This window comes from Diuraphis noxia, unplaced genomic scaffold, assembly GCF_037042655.1.
Source record: "Diuraphis noxia isolate RWA-SAM2 unplaced genomic scaffold, SU_Dnox_SAM2 contig0004, whole genome shotgun sequence".
In the NCBI taxonomy this organism is placed as follows: Eukaryota; Metazoa; Arthropoda; class Insecta; order Hemiptera; family Aphididae; genus Diuraphis; species Diuraphis noxia.
The window spans coordinates 13,070,784-13,086,258 of record NW_028301714.1 but is presented as its reverse complement, the minus strand read 5'-3'; the positions used below and the strand labels follow the sequence as shown (position 1 = coordinate 13,086,258).

The following is a 15,475-nucleotide window of genomic DNA, read 5'->3' as shown; positions in this document are numbered from 1 at the left end:
AATAAATTGGATATCATGTTGGTACTTTAAATGACTAAGTATACTAATTCTTAGTTACTTTTAGGATTAATTTGGAAAAACAAGAATTTTAATGTCTAACCAATTTTGTACAAAATTGAAAATGTTTATTGGTTGATCTTAGATCTATAATAAACAACTATATATGATTATTTCATAAACTTTTTTTGAGCTATTTAGAGAAGTTTGAAATTTTAAGTTTTTTCATTTCAAGATGTACGAAATAAATGGCTAAACAATCTAGGATTCCTCATAAATGCATAATATAGCAATTTACTAATAATATATTAGACGAGCCATTGCAGTCAACATTATTTTCAATTTGCCAATACATCACCTTTTTAAATAGTAAAACAGCTTTGATTTTGAGCTACAACATATTTTCTGATAGGTAATTCATACAAGTTGGGCCACGGTATAGTCTTTAAAATATTTTTACTTGTTGAACTGATTATGGATATTTTCAGTGTTTGGATCGACATATAATTTTAAAACGCTTAGTAATATATAGTATCTTATGCTATTTTTTGTTGGAAAAAATTAGTAATTACTCATAGTAGCATAAAAATTTTTAACAGTGATATAAAATAACCTTAGAAAACAGAAGTAAAGACTGACAGACAGTCTCCTCTTAAAATCGTTTTTATACCGGATTTATCCTACTACACAGGCTGTAAGCCTGTAACAGGTGTATTTGACTATTGCTTTAACTTTTTCTATTTAATATTTTTAAGTTTTTTTGTAATTATTTCTTTTTCTTTTTTATTTTGTAAACACTTTCTCCCTCTCAACTTGCTCAAAAGTATCAAGTGTAACATCTTTTTTTAAAGGTAATGCTCTTGAGCTAGTACTTTAGAGAGGTCATGTTTCGAAATGGTACTCGAAATATAAGTGGTTAAAGGAGACAAAACATAAGATTTCACAATTTTATAATATTAAATAATTACGGATGACGTTTTTTACCAGAAATATTGCTTCTAATGATAGATCTTTTTTGTTGTATTTTGGATTTTGTTCCTTAAGGTTTAAAGTTTGGAAAATGTTAGAAATTTTTGAGCTATTTATAGACATTTTAATTTTGGGAGTTTTTTGTTGTAATTCTTTTAAAAACTTGAAATTTGGGTTGTTTACTTATATTAGCCTTACCTAGACATGGTAAAATTTTCAAAACATTCGAGTGACTCATGAGATTTTTCTTTTTTTTTTTCAATTTTATAATATTTCCTAATTATTAATTATAATTGCATAAATTACCTATTTATTTAAATCGTTCATAAGCTGTTCTTATAAAGCTTCGCTTATCACCATAGAAACGAACAAAATTAAATAAAAAAGATTCCCCCGTCCGCTTAGAATCGTTTTTTATCGAATACAGTAAAATTAACTATCCTGTACGAGACCAAACATCCACCACAAAAATGCTGACTTACTTTTTTATACATATAAATAAAAAGCTGAATTACTTGTTTTTATATGTTATATATATATATATTTTTTTTACAACTAAAATTAAATAATTTTAATTTTTTTCTTACTATCCAAGATGGCTATTTTATAAATAAGTATTTAAAAACAGTTTTGGTATTTAAAACTTTTAATTAATTTGGTTACATCATTGATTTTTTAATCATTTTCAAAGTTTATTTAAATTCAAATTTATTTATTTATAATCTGTTTTGTTATCTTTAAAAGGTAAGTAATCGATAGTAAATAAATGTATTTAATCATTATTTAACATGACCATGTAACGTCGTAATGCTTACTACAATCATCAGTCAAATAGACCTGTTACACGTTGTATAGCAATCATCTTATTTTTAAAAATTGTCAGGTAAACAAATTGCAATATTGTTGTAGCATTTTTATTAATGGTATTTATAATAAATATTAGACTATTAAATCTATTTAAAAATTAATATTATGATTTACGGAGAATTAATAATTTGCAAAGATGTTATATTTATAAAGGAAATCAATATGAGTAATAAAAACATAAGTTGTAACCAGTTACATTAAAAAATTTATTAATCTTATTATAAGAAAACCATTGTGATAAATAAGAAATATAATTCTATTAAATGAATTTAACATATCTAAATGCCTACACCAAAAAAACATTTTTGACATTAGGTAGGTTCACCTTGAGGCGGTCTAAATTATAACTTAAATCATGTCTTACAGATTAATAATATAGTATGTAAAGATATTATCAAACTAAAAACAAAAACCCACTATTATTATTTATACTTTTAAATTTAATTTCAAATAGTTGGTTGTGTACACAGTTGATAATATTTAATTAGTAATTACAATTTGTATTTAAAAATGAGGTTTCCATTCAGTCTTTGCGCTTCTTTGATCCTTGTTCCTACAACAATAAAATTATAGTTTTGATTGATATTCATATGTTTTAATATTAATTTTTTACCTTTTGTGCTAAAATGATTAGCAGTCTTCTGAAAATTCCAATGAAGTCCACAAAGAGATCAATAGAATGAGCAATGAAATCCTTGTCTCCTGCTCTTCTTTTTTCCATAATTAACTGAGTATCGTACAAAACAAAACCACTCATTAGCGCAAGTCCAAGGTAAAGATAACTCTGAAATATACATAAATAAGTTAGCAACTAAAATGAATTAACACAACAGTTAGTATTAATATTATATATATTATGAACATACCTTGAATATAAGCTCTGAACCAAGGAATAAATTGGCCAAAGACAAACACATGAGGACAGACAGCAACGACATTAAAGTACCACCTAGATAAAGCCATTTTCCACGTTCGGCAAAAATGGCAGACAAGCTGAATGATGTGAATACCAATGTAGATGCCAAAAATGCTGTTGGTATGATACTAGGGTCCACATGGATAACATATTCTAAGACTGGACCAATTCCAAGACCTATATAAGACACAATATTTTAAATAAATACATTTTGATATAGGTAGGATTACCTTTGTTATTTATGAAAACTAACCAGTGAAGAAAGTAAATCCAACTAAATAACTCATTCTGAGAGATCGATTTTTTCCATTATCTTGTGTGTACATAAGTGCTAAAAGTAATCCAGTAGCACCCAGAGTTGTAAATAATCCAGCACTTAAAAAGTTTGTGAAAACATGTACATAAGCCCCAATTGCTGCTGATATCATAGATACTGTCAAACAGGCATACACATTGACTAAATGTGTACGTACTGGCTTTTCACTAGACAAAAAAAGGTTCGATATTTTATTAAAGATAAATTAACTCAATAGAAATAGTATGTTTTTTTAAGCATGTAGTTATAGGTAGTGTTTTCTTTTTGCTTAATATAAAACTACATATTGATTAAATATGGTAATACTTATTATTCACAAAGCAACATTATGAATAGATGATTTCTCAGATATTTCAGTATCTAAATGATTAAAACCATTCAAATTATGTAGATAATTTGAGAGGTTTATAATATTAAACAAATTGGTTTTTAATCTCTTCTGCTTAGGTTAGGTTTACACTTTTAATACAACATCATTAATTAGTAAATTAAAACTTTAATAGTTGAAAGGAAATTCCAAAGTTACTAAAAAAGTGTATAGCATGCATATTTAGGTACTTAAAATAGCCTAATAAGAGCCTATACACAACTCTTCAAATTTCTATTAAGGTTTTTTTTTTTTTATTAAGAAAGACAATTTACAATCTGTACACAGTAGTTATAATAAGCAAATAAGATAAAAACAGTATAAAGTAGCATGAATGACGTGATGAGGAAGAAACCCAATGGTAACACCTCCTTTACTAATTTAATAGGTCTCTACACCATTTTCACTTTAGTCTGCGTGGTGGGTTTTTTGGGAGGGTGAGGGAGGACATGTGTGATATTAAAGTATTGTGATGAGTGCTTAAATTTTGGTGGAAACGTTTATACATTGTTTTGGCTAGTTCAGTGGTAGTTAATATTTTTAGGTCTATTAAGGTTAGATATTTATAAGGGTGAATAATTTTTTAGTCTAATAAAACATTTTCTATTACAATTTATAGGTAGCTAGGTATAGATGTATCATAATATTCATAACATTTATAACCAAAATAATAGATAAATTCGGGGATAAATTGATAATATTAAATACCTATCATTCTACAAATTAACCTATGATTGTTATTGCAAAATTTTAGTTAGTAACATTTTTAATTATAACTATTTCAATTTAAAAGGCACAACTACTGTGAAGTCTCCCATTGAAACACATCAAACACGATTCAAATAATTCTTTTAAAATTATCAAACTTTACGCCATAATAAAAATAAATTGTTAGTCATAAGAAATATTTATTATTATTACCTACAACTAATAATATGTTTCATTATTTTTATTAATCTATCTCTTATTAGTTTTTATACAATAATATTATCAAGAACACACAAATTGACTTAATGTGTGATGTTAAATGATTAATGACTTATGTGATAATAAAAAGTAATAAAAAAAACATACAATTCACTATGTTGAAGCCGTCATAGAATTGACAGATAAATAGTAATGATGGGTTGCATAAACATTCATTTAACATTGAATGAATCAATCGTTAGCTTATGGTACTTTAGATACGATATAGTAGCTTAAGATTAGTTAATTAAATTTCAGTGAATTATTTGATGATTAATTAAATTTTTTTTTATGAATTTTAGAGCATAATAAATAAGCCAAGCAGTGGTAAAAATAAATATTTTAAAAAATTAATTCAAAAATAGAAAAATTTATAACTTTAAAAGATAAAAAGTATTCAACATTTGTCTAAATAAACACACTGTAAAAATGGCGATGAACAAATTTAAGAACTAAGCATAATGGTTAATGAAAAATAAACATAATAAGTAGATAGTCTGACATTCATCAAACGATAGGCATAACGATCTATAAAAAAATATTTATGTAAAAGCTGTCGATTGATATCTATAGTGAACTGAATAATTTATTTATGTAATACCAACATAAAAGTCGTAATTAGCATACTACATATTTAGTATGTCATTGGAATTTTACTATTAAGTGGTATTACGCGACTATTTGCAATTGCAATGAATGTTATTATTTTATTATTTTTGTCGTTTCCAACTTTCAAGGATAACGGCATGACATTTCAAGACGTAACTGAATTAGTGAAGTCTGAACGACTGACACAAATGTCGTATCTGACTGTCTGAGGCATATTATATAATTATATAATATCTTCTCTTAATAGGAGCGATAATAAAAAAAAAATGGCGTGTTAACTATAACGAGTAACGACACCGACCGCAGAACAGCGTTCGTCGATGACCGACAAAAATAAAGAGAGAATTTCCAGTCTCCACTCTCCGGAGGCATAATATTCATTGCATTTTATTATTTTTTATTTTCAATATCATAGGGGCATTTCAATAACTAGGTACAACAATAGTAATAATAATAATAATAACAAAAATCTGAATTCAATTCGTATGAGCGGGAACTTACATTTTCGACCCGAACGAACGGGCGAAATTGCGGAACGTCGTGGTCGACATGTTCGGTTCTGCGTGCGTGTTTATTTATAGGCCAATACGTCCGGTCGGATGCGAGAACCACGATCGAGATGAAAAGAGATCTCACGATCTATTCCCGTCGGCGGAAGTGAATACTACGATCACTCGTATCGCGTTAAAATTCGTCGATCTTTCAGTCGCTAATGCGATTTAAAATTATTAAGTCGTCGTTTAGTCGTAACTTTTTAAAATTTGCACAGTGGTCGTGTGAAGTGTACAATAAGCTCGAATCGCGTTAAAACAACTAAACATTAAACAAGTGAACAACAACAACACTGAGCACTGAACAGTGACACACTCTAGGAAGTGGGAACACGTAAATGAAAATCCGATGACGTCAGCGACGGGTCGGGACCTTGGCCGCGGGACGCTGTAAAAACGGCCGTCGACCGCACAAAGATGTTACGAAACACCCGACACCGCATTTTCCCGCGTTTTCTTTATTTTCTTATCATTTCGTTGGATACGATTAATGTACGATCAAATTAAAATAATAACTCTTTAGTCTTTACCTTTTATTCTTTAAAATAGTGCCACTAACCGAACACAACAAACATTTTGTTTTTTGTTTTTTACACAGTCGAGGTGCTCTGTAAATAGTAACATATATATATTATATTTATTGTAATTCTTATAACCTTCGACTTTACGTTTCGGTCGTTGGCTTTTTTGTCAGACTGTCTGGCAATCGATACATAGTATAAATTATAAGACTCCAGAGCAACAACCACATACTAATCATGTCTGACGACCAGTTTCCTGACTACCTTAATGTCTACTACAAAAAATTGTTTCCGTACTCGCAGTTTCACAAGTGGTTGTCCTACGGAAATGGTAAGTTTTTTTTAATCATCCTATAAACAAAAGTTTAGTCAAAAAGTTGATTCATTCTTATTCCTTAAACACTCAACTGTGGACGATAGGCAGAGATATGGGTCAAGTTCAGTATTTAACCACCAATATATATATTTGTAGTTATTGGTCTCCCAAATTAAAAATGTATTTTGTGGTACCAATTACTAAGCATTACCATGTATAATTTTTAGAAAATGTATACAGCTAGACTACTACTGACCTGAAAAAATTTGGTTATTTGTGACTATATTTATACTATATATTGTATATTACTTCATTATAGTAAAGTTATAATACAATTAATACCTAAGTAATAGACATTATATATGGTGTACAATGATGATAAAAATTACACAATACATTTTTTAATTCTATTAAAACTTTATTTATATTAATTGTTCTTATGATTCTATTTGAAAATAGATTGAATAAAAACTCTTATGAAACTAATAAATAAAAACAGGGAAAAATATTGTTGCATGTTATTTTTAACATAAATAATTTTATTGTCAGATGTAGTTTTAATGTATCCTAATAACTGGCCACCACTGGTGCTATTATGTATTATAGATGTTTACAGATAGTTTTTTTCTTAGACATTTTTATTCACTATAGATTTACTTTTAATTTGTGTTTTCAGTGAAACCAGAAAACTTTTTAAACAGAGAATTTTCATTCACATTACATGAAGATATTTATATTAGGTATCAATCGTTCAACACATTGCAAGAATTTGAAACCGAAATCCAAAATAGATGTCCTTTCAAAATAGATATTGGAGCTGTGTTCAATATGAGGTTTATATAATTTTTTTATTATTAAATATATTTGATCTTAATATATATATATAAACATATTTATTTTTATTTTAGTCCCAAAGTCTGCCGAAATTATCCTCAGTTCCATGCTCTTGAAAAAGAACTAGTGATTGATATTGATATGACTGATTATGATCATATCCGTACTTGTTGTTCGGGTGCTGACGTGTGTCAAAAATGTTGGAGGTGTGTAAAAAAAATTTTATTTTAAATATACAGTAGGGTCTCAATAATCTGAACGAGATTGGGGAAAGAGGTCATTCGGATTAGCGATTTGTTCGGATTACATATGGCTTAAAAAAAAAAAAAAACATCAATTTTATTTTAATTTAAAATATGAAATTTTATTTTTATTTGTATTAATCGTGTAAAAACTCGTAATTTCAAAAGATAATGAATACATAAAAATATTTATATAATTATGAGTATAATGAACTTTACCATTTAAAATATTGATTTTTTTTTTGTACATTGGTTCCCATTATGTATTGGTATACCTTGTCCCACATAATTGAAAAACTTTATTACCTGTAAATATTATTTATAAATACATACATATGTACATATTATGGCGATAAGATAATTCTCAAACCCGTTCGGATTATCGAGACCCTACTGTATAGGGAACATTTAATTTTATATTCTTGTTTAAGATTTATGGTTATTGCTGTAAAAATATTGGAACGAGCTATTCGGGATGATTTTGGATGGAAGCACCTGCTGTGGGTATTCTCAGGTCGTCGAGGTATCCATTGTTGGATATGTGATGAATCTGCAAGAAAACTCTTACCTTCTGAACGTGGATCATTCATTGATTATTTGGCAGTATTAACTGCAGGGGATTCAAAAAGATGTAATGTGAATCACCCATCTGTGAAGTCAGTTGCAAAAAATATAACTATTATATTTTCAATTTAATTACAAAAACATTTTTTTTTTTTTTTTTACTAACAACAGACGTAGTATTGCCATTATAAAAGAAGAGTTCAATTCACTTCTTTCTGAGCAAGATTTCTTAGGAACAACAGAACAGTGTAATAAAATTTTGTCATTTATAGCTGATGAAAAACTTAAAGAACAAATTAATTTACAATTTTCTAAATATCAAAGTAGTATACAACGATGGGAAGCGCTTACTGTTATTGTTGATAATAACCATAAAAGGGTAAAATTTACAAATCGTCAATTATATATAATGTATATTCCTAATTTGACTCACATGCATTCACTTTTATTCTAACAGGGGCTATTGAACTTTAAAACTAAACATTGTGTAGAAGATATTTTATTGTACTTGGCATATCCAAGACTTGATGTGAATGTAACAAAAGGGTTAAATCACTTGTTAAAGTCTCCCTTCTGTGTTCATCCAAAAACTGGAAAAGTTTGTATACCGATTAACCCAAAAGTTATAGAGAAGTTCAACCCAAATACTGTACCTACTGTCAAGTAAACAACAATACAATTTTATTTTATTACCATATTTCATTTATTTATTTGTTGTAGTGTTTTAATTGATGAAATTAATGAGTATGACAAAAAACAAAAAGAAATTATTAATGATGCAAATCTTAGTAGTAATCGCTTAAAGGATTATAAAAAAACTTCATTATTAAAAAGCGTCAATATCTTTGAAGAATTTTTAAGGAATTTAGAAAATACTTGGAAAGGAAGTAGAATAAAACAAAGTGGTGAGTTACTTATTAGTGTTTGTACATTTAGTCATTTCTTTTTTTATAGTATTTAATCATTAAAAATATCTAAGAATTCTTTGCTATATAGCAGGTTTCAAGTAAACCTCATAAGTGAGTAAATCACTGTAAAGGATGTATTAAATTTGAAATGAATGTTATATTATTATTTACAAAAATAAAGATTCTGAGTGAAGACAGTGTGTCAACCTATACTTCAAATAATATTTTATAATTAATTTATATTACCCTTAATAAGATGGTATATTTTATCAATTTTTGATGAAAAAACATTTGTAAGAATGTCACATAAATATTATATAATTTTATTACGGTTAATGGTTATTATAAAACAATGTGTCACGCAAACAATTATTGCTCATAATTTTGTTTTGAATCAGTTTACTTATAACGTAATATTAGTGTCAATTTTTATTTCTTGTTCTTCGAGACTATCCTGTATTTAATAAACCTTAATTATTATTATAATACCATGTTACCATATCATATATTTTTTTTTAATGAAATGTTATTGCTAATGGTGAATACTTTTATTAATTTTTAAATTACTCAATCATTTACGCAGTATTGTAGAATTTTGATGAAAAAAGTTCTAGACCCGATTAATTACAAAATACCGCACTCAATATTGAAGATTAAAGAATTTTTACTGCTCCCAAAGGTGTTGTTAAATTAAATAAAAAAAGTCCACTGTAAGACCAATGTATTGATTACTTCACTCAGAATCTAAATTAATAAGATACATGCATTGTTTGTTCCACAAGACTTATATGCTTAGAATTTTACAATTTGATACATATTTGATTTCAGATATTAAAATGGAATTTTAGAATGTGTGGCATCTTCACTGTTAAAATATTGTGAAATCAGCGAATGAATGGTGAAATTTATTTCTACAGTATTATTCTTAAAACTTTTAAAATAAAATATTTTTTGAAACAATATGTATTTTATTTCATACTTCACTTCGGATATACCGTATAATTTTAATCAGTGAACTTGGAAAGCTTGGATTTCAATATGTGACAGAGTATGTGTAATTACCAAGGCTCTGAAGTTGTAGCAGTAAAAATGTTACCATTTAGCTCTTAAATATGCACTTAAAAACTTCAATAATAGCACGAAAAATCTAATTATTGTAATTTTAAAACTTTATTTAAAAAAAATAAATGTAATCTTACAATTTTATGAAATTGTTGGGCTCATATAGATGTCTGAAACTGTCTGAACTGGTTGGACTAATGTTAAATTACTTAAATATATTTGTAAAATGTTTGAACACACTAGTTTTCGAGCAATATTGATAACGACACGATGAATTTGCAGCGACAAATCCAATAATCGCAGTATATTTGACACGGATTAAATAACTGGAATTTGGCTGTGGAGGGATTATATGTTTTTTTGGAGAGGGATTAAATGTATTTTGGGGGGAGGGATCTGTCCCGACTGTCCCCTTTAATTATACCTCTGTATGGATGGAGGTATTTTGGTATTTAACATGTTAAAAGGACGTTATACCCGCATGACGTGTTGTCTTACAAGTACGTAACATCACAAATTTTACGCTCAGCAGATCACGTTTAAAATTGAGAGTGAATTCACCTGTAATAAAAAATAAGGGTAACATTATTATCGAGGGCTCCTCATAGGCTTTTTATTATATTTTAATTTTAAAGAAAGTTATAAATATTTTAAGATATACAAAAAATTTATAATTTTAAAATACTCATAACTCGCTTTAAAATTAAAATGTAACAAAAAGCCTATGAGAACTGAGAAGCCCTCGATTATAATGTTACATTTAATTTTATAAGAGATCAATTCACTCTAAATTTTAAACGCGATCTGCTGAGCGTAAAATTTGTTGTGTAACGCACTTGTAACGCTGTGTCCTACGTGAGCGCGGCAAACGCGGCAAAAAACAAAACAGCTTGTATTTCGTTTTATAAATATTTATAAATATTTCTATTTCGAAAAAGGAACAGCATGGTCAGGATAGAATTCGTTCGCACTCGCCGCGTTCGTCGCGTTTACGTAGGACACAGCGTAAGACGGGTATAACGTCCTCTTAAAACTGTCTCGAGTCACATTCATCAACGTTTAGCGTGCCATAAGTCCGCCCAAGTCGTGTCTCCTATGTTCTAAAAATTAAAAATTAAAAATGTGTACCAAAAATATAGCGCAAGTGTCTATGAATTATATTAAAAATATAATAATATATAATATATATAGTATTATTATATTAAAAATATAAATATATATAATATATTAATTTTTAAATATAATTCATAGACACTTGCGCTATATTTTTGGTACACATTTTTAATTTTTAGAATTAAAATACAGCACAAGTTTATTTATATTAGATTTTTTTTTATTTATATTAGATTTTTTTTTTTTAAATATAGATTAGAACAAGTTCTTTTTATTTAATTTATCAGATCTCTGTGGGACACCCTATAAAAACAAATAGTAGAAACAACGTTGATAATTAATGATCCAATGGTCTCGATGATTTGTCATCTTCAGTTTTTAATAAAATCTTCATTCGAAGGTTATATTTCAATTCCTGTGATATGATTTCATATATATCATTAATATGATGTTGGACGACTAAAATATCTATCAGTTCGAGCATCTTCAATGAATGATTCTTGTATATCCTTATTCTTTAACGTTGTACGTCAGCAAATGTTGTAATGAAAAAAAAAACAAAAACAAAAGTCAATACGCATGACTCACATATTATTTTGTTGTGATAAAAAATATATAAAATACAAATACCCAATATAATGGTTATATTTCTATCATATATCAATTAGTGTATTTTGTAGAGGTTGAAATCAATTTTAAACATCGATAAGTAAAGTTAAGATTTAAGAATTATCTACGAAGGACTTTCATTGAAAGTATGAACAGACATCAAAATTTAAACCGTAAAAATGTTTAAGTTATATTTTGTTTGAAAAAAAAAACACCAGTTGAAAATCAAAAAAAAGATTTTATGGACTTTGTAGAATTAAAAATTAAAAAATTATAAAATCAATATTATTATTCTTGATTTATATCGGTTTGAAAATTTAAATAAAATATGTCATTCTATAATTTTAAGTCCTGATATTTTGTTTTAAAAAAATATCGTGTTATAATCATATAAAATTCATAACATAATGAATACTGAATAGCCAGAAATAATACCGATATATGCTTATTTTTTAAAATTATAATTAACGATCGAATTTAGTTGTGTTAAAAATGTCAAAATTGCATAAAAATATATACTTTGACGTTACAATGAAAAATATACTTAAATTGCCTAATATATAATTTAATATTATTTAAAATGTATAACTATTAATTATTATTATATAATCGCACGATAAACAATAACAAATTGAGGAATTATAAATAATGTTTTAAAATTACGAGTATAATATATTATGTAAATTGGAATGTGAGATTTCAAGTATAATATTATTATAGTATGCAGGCGAGTACCCATGTAAGAAATAAAATAAAAGGAACACGTCAATTATATGCTTATGGCTTAATGTACATACTATACATATATAAAGTGAGAATTGTTGATACTAAAAAATTTTAAATAAAAATGAGTTATTGTTGGTCAGATGTTAAAATTTAATCGACACTTAATTTCAAAGCAATACATTAATTCTGTTCATATTTAGAAAATTAGAAATATCGGGAACTAGGTATATATAAGTATTGTGTATAGTATTATCATACGTGTTGTACCTAAATGAACCATAAAAAAGCGGTAAGTCATGGATATCGCTCTGCTGTACAGTAGGTTACTGTAATGGATGGGATTAAATTTGAATGCAATGATATACCTATCATTGTATACGAAAAACGATTCTGAACGGAGATGATTTGTCAGTCTAGGATATATTATATTTAAATATTGTCATATTATATTCTATTTTGAAATAAAAATTTTATTTTTCAATTAAGACGCATTTTGCATATGGCATGGTTAATCAATTAGTGTAGTTATCATAATTCATAATACCTTATATTATCATAGATATACGAATACCTGGTTTGAGGATAAATCGTTATCATTACGCGATTTCATACAAATTTAAAACAAACGCTCAAAACATTTTTCCTATAATGACGCTTCAAATTTTCTCTATAGCTATTTGAAGCAAAACTTATGGAAAACTTGGTGTTAAATTGTATAACCTTAGATATAAATACAAACAATATTATGAATTTTGAACTACAAAATAATTTGCAAATATTCATGGTTTTGACGAATTTTTGTCAATATTTGAAATTCAAGTGCTAATAAAAATTTAATTTGAATTTCCGGTGGATATTTTTTTCGTGATAAAGATTGACAAATTTGTAAGGAATCTTGTATCAAATAACATCATAATAAAAAAAAAATTTGTTTTAACAATAATCACACGACAACCTTACGCTGTTTTAAATGATCACGTTTAAACTATTTTTCTTAACACAAATATTGGCATATGATGGGATAACAGAGGAAGTTATGGATATAAAAGTTTCATCAGGTGCATTTTTCGATGAAGTACAGGATGCAGTTATGTACGAGAAAAGCATACCTCTAGTATACACCCAAGAAATTAAAAATGACGAAGGAACTATTAACGATGTCTGACAAATAGAAAAATACTGTTTAGACAAAGATTCAAATTACTGCAAAATAACTCCACAAATTTTAACCTTATTAAAAAATATAGATGAAAATATACAAGAAAATCTTTTTGACATGTCAGATAGGTTACTAAAAAGATTTAATGATAATAAACGATCAAAAGGGGGAATACAATTCCTAGGTAATTTATACCATTTCTGCTGTAACGTGGCCACGGAAAAGCAATTAAAACAATTTTATACTAATGAAGAACTATTAATACACAAATAAAAAAATTCAAGGATGCTTTTGTTTCCGATCACCGAGATTTAATAAACATAACTTCTGAAATAAATAAATATACCAAAAATAATGATAACAACTTAGAAGTTTTAAAAAATTCATTTATTGAATTCGTTAGGGAAGAGAAAGGTTACCAACAAAATTCAATACAGGGGCTTCAGGAAATAATATTTAGCCTAATGACAATAATCTCAAAATTCACCAAGCACGAAACAGATTCAAGCAATCACTTACATTGTAAACTACATAAAATTCAAACTAAAATAATAAAACCAGACGTATTGCAAAATGATTTAATCAAACAATCAGAAGTATTATTAAGTGACGGTTATGAACTAGTTATTCCTATTGAAAACATACCCGCTTACTACAACTTACCGATTACAGAATGTCAATTTTCAAGAAATCAAATTTTAATCAATATAAAAATCCCAATACAGGAAGAGAAGGCAAGATGGAAATTGTTTCAATATATACCAATTCACTTTAAGTTTGAGAAATCTATTTGCTTAATTTTTTCCGAAAAAACATATATTGCCATCAACTCCTATAACAATGAACACAGGTTGATAACAGGTGTAGGGCTTCAACATTGCGACCCACCGGACACCGGTCACAGACTTATGTTACATTCCTAGATTTTCTTCTGACATTACACTTTCCCCAAGATGTGTAGAATCTATATTCAAAAATGAACCGCTAAACGTAATTAACGAATATTGTTATTTCCAATGCGTAAAACAACGCAAAGACAATACTATAATTATTAAACAGATAGGGATAAATATATTCGCAATAACAAACCCGCAACCTACGTTATTATTAAAGATTTACAACAATAAAAACAATAAGATACGGACAGAGAAATTAAAGATTAATTATAACCACCCGGGTCTTATAAAAATATACCTTCCGTGTAATTACGAACTTAAACAAAACACTAAAACTATCATCCCAAAAATGTGCCCCTGTGAAACAAACAACTTAAACACATTCAAATTAAAGAGAATCCTACCAATATCTTGGAACAATATTAAATCTCTAAAAATCGACAATGAAGAAAAGAAAGAAGAAATGTATTTTACTAATATTACCGAAATATTAAATAGTAATTGGAAATCTGACATACCAAACTTTCACATCACCAAGCAAATTAAAGACCCTGAAAAATATTTTAACGACATAATTTTAAAAAAAATACCACAGTCATTTATAGACGATTTTTGGGGAGACATCATTTATTTTTCATGGCTTACAATACTTACGATAGTTGTTGGGTTTATTTGTTTTAAGATATTCCCAATCATAATTAAAATAGAATTATTATTTAATCCTCCACCAATCCCTGCAAGGCTTTAAATAACATATAACTAAACACCTTATATACGTACCTTTATATATAAACTAATAAATAATTAAATCACTGAAAAAAAAAAAATGTTCTACTAACACACTAACACATAAAGACCAAGAACGCAATGCCAGCAAAAATACATCAAGAGAAAAAAAAAGGAAGGAAGACAAATCAATAACACCTACGTCCTACAATCGATTTATAATTAACTTGTATTTATATTA

At 27.3% G+C, this 15,475-nt stretch overlaps 2 protein-coding genes across 2 annotated transcripts; one reads left to right on the top strand and one right to left on the bottom strand.

The window, feature by feature from the left end:
- Window positions 1–2,015: 2,015 nt before the first annotated feature.
- BI-1 (Bax Inhibitor-1) lies at window positions 2,016–5,876 on the bottom strand. Its single transcript, XM_015513426.2, has 5 exons — window positions 5,509–5,876; window positions 3,003–3,232; window positions 2,700–2,926; window positions 2,447–2,617; window positions 2,016–2,386 (listed from the first exon to the last, which is right to left on the bottom strand). The coding sequence occupies exons 1-5, from the start codon at window positions 5,556–5,558 to the stop codon at window positions 2,357–2,359; spliced, it is 708 nt and encodes a 235-aa protein (XP_015368912.1). The 5' UTR covers window positions 5,559–5,876; the 3' UTR covers window positions 2,016–2,356.
- Window positions 5,877–6,036: 160 nt separating this feature from the next.
- Window positions 6,037–9,903, top strand: Prim1 (DNA primase small subunit). The gene is made up of 8 exons (XM_015513425.2): window positions 6,037–6,410; window positions 7,072–7,228; window positions 7,304–7,435; window positions 7,903–8,127; window positions 8,207–8,414; window positions 8,493–8,698; window positions 8,756–8,940; window positions 9,772–9,903. Exons 1-8 carry the CDS (start codon window positions 6,317–6,319, stop codon window positions 9,789–9,791), a joined length of 1,227 nt encoding a protein of 408 aa, XP_015368911.1. The 5' UTR covers window positions 6,037–6,316; the 3' UTR covers window positions 9,792–9,903.
- The last annotated feature ends 5,572 nt before the right edge of the window (window positions 9,904–15,475 follow it).

What these genes read in the sequence shown, in the direction of transcription:
- BI-1 (XM_015513426.2), bottom strand. Translation starts at nt 5,558, where the DNA reads ATGTCGACCACGACGTTCCGCAATTTCGCCCGTTCGTTCGGGTCGAAA. An exon ending in TGGATTTACTTTCTTCACTG is followed by an intron (nt 2,927 to 3,002) that starts GTTAGTTTTCAT and finishes TGTCTTATATAG; the next exon opens with GTCTTGGAATTGGTCCAGTC. An exon ending in GTTCAGAGCTTATATTCAAG is followed by an intron (nt 2,618 to 2,699) that starts GTATGTTCATAA and finishes TGTATATTTCAG; the next exon opens with AGTTATCTTTACCTTGGACT.
- Prim1 (XM_015513425.2), top strand. Translation starts at nt 6,317, where the DNA reads ATGTCTGACGACCAGTTTCCTGACTACCTTAATGTCTACTACAAAAAA. An exon ending in GTGTGTCAAAAATGTTGGAG is followed by an intron (nt 7,436 to 7,902) that starts GTGTGTAAAAAA and finishes TTCTTGTTTAAG; the next exon opens with ATTTATGGTTATTGCTGTAA. An exon ending in TTGATAATAACCATAAAAGG is followed by an intron (nt 8,415 to 8,492) that starts GTAAAATTTACA and finishes TTATTCTAACAG; the next exon opens with GGGCTATTGAACTTTAAAAC.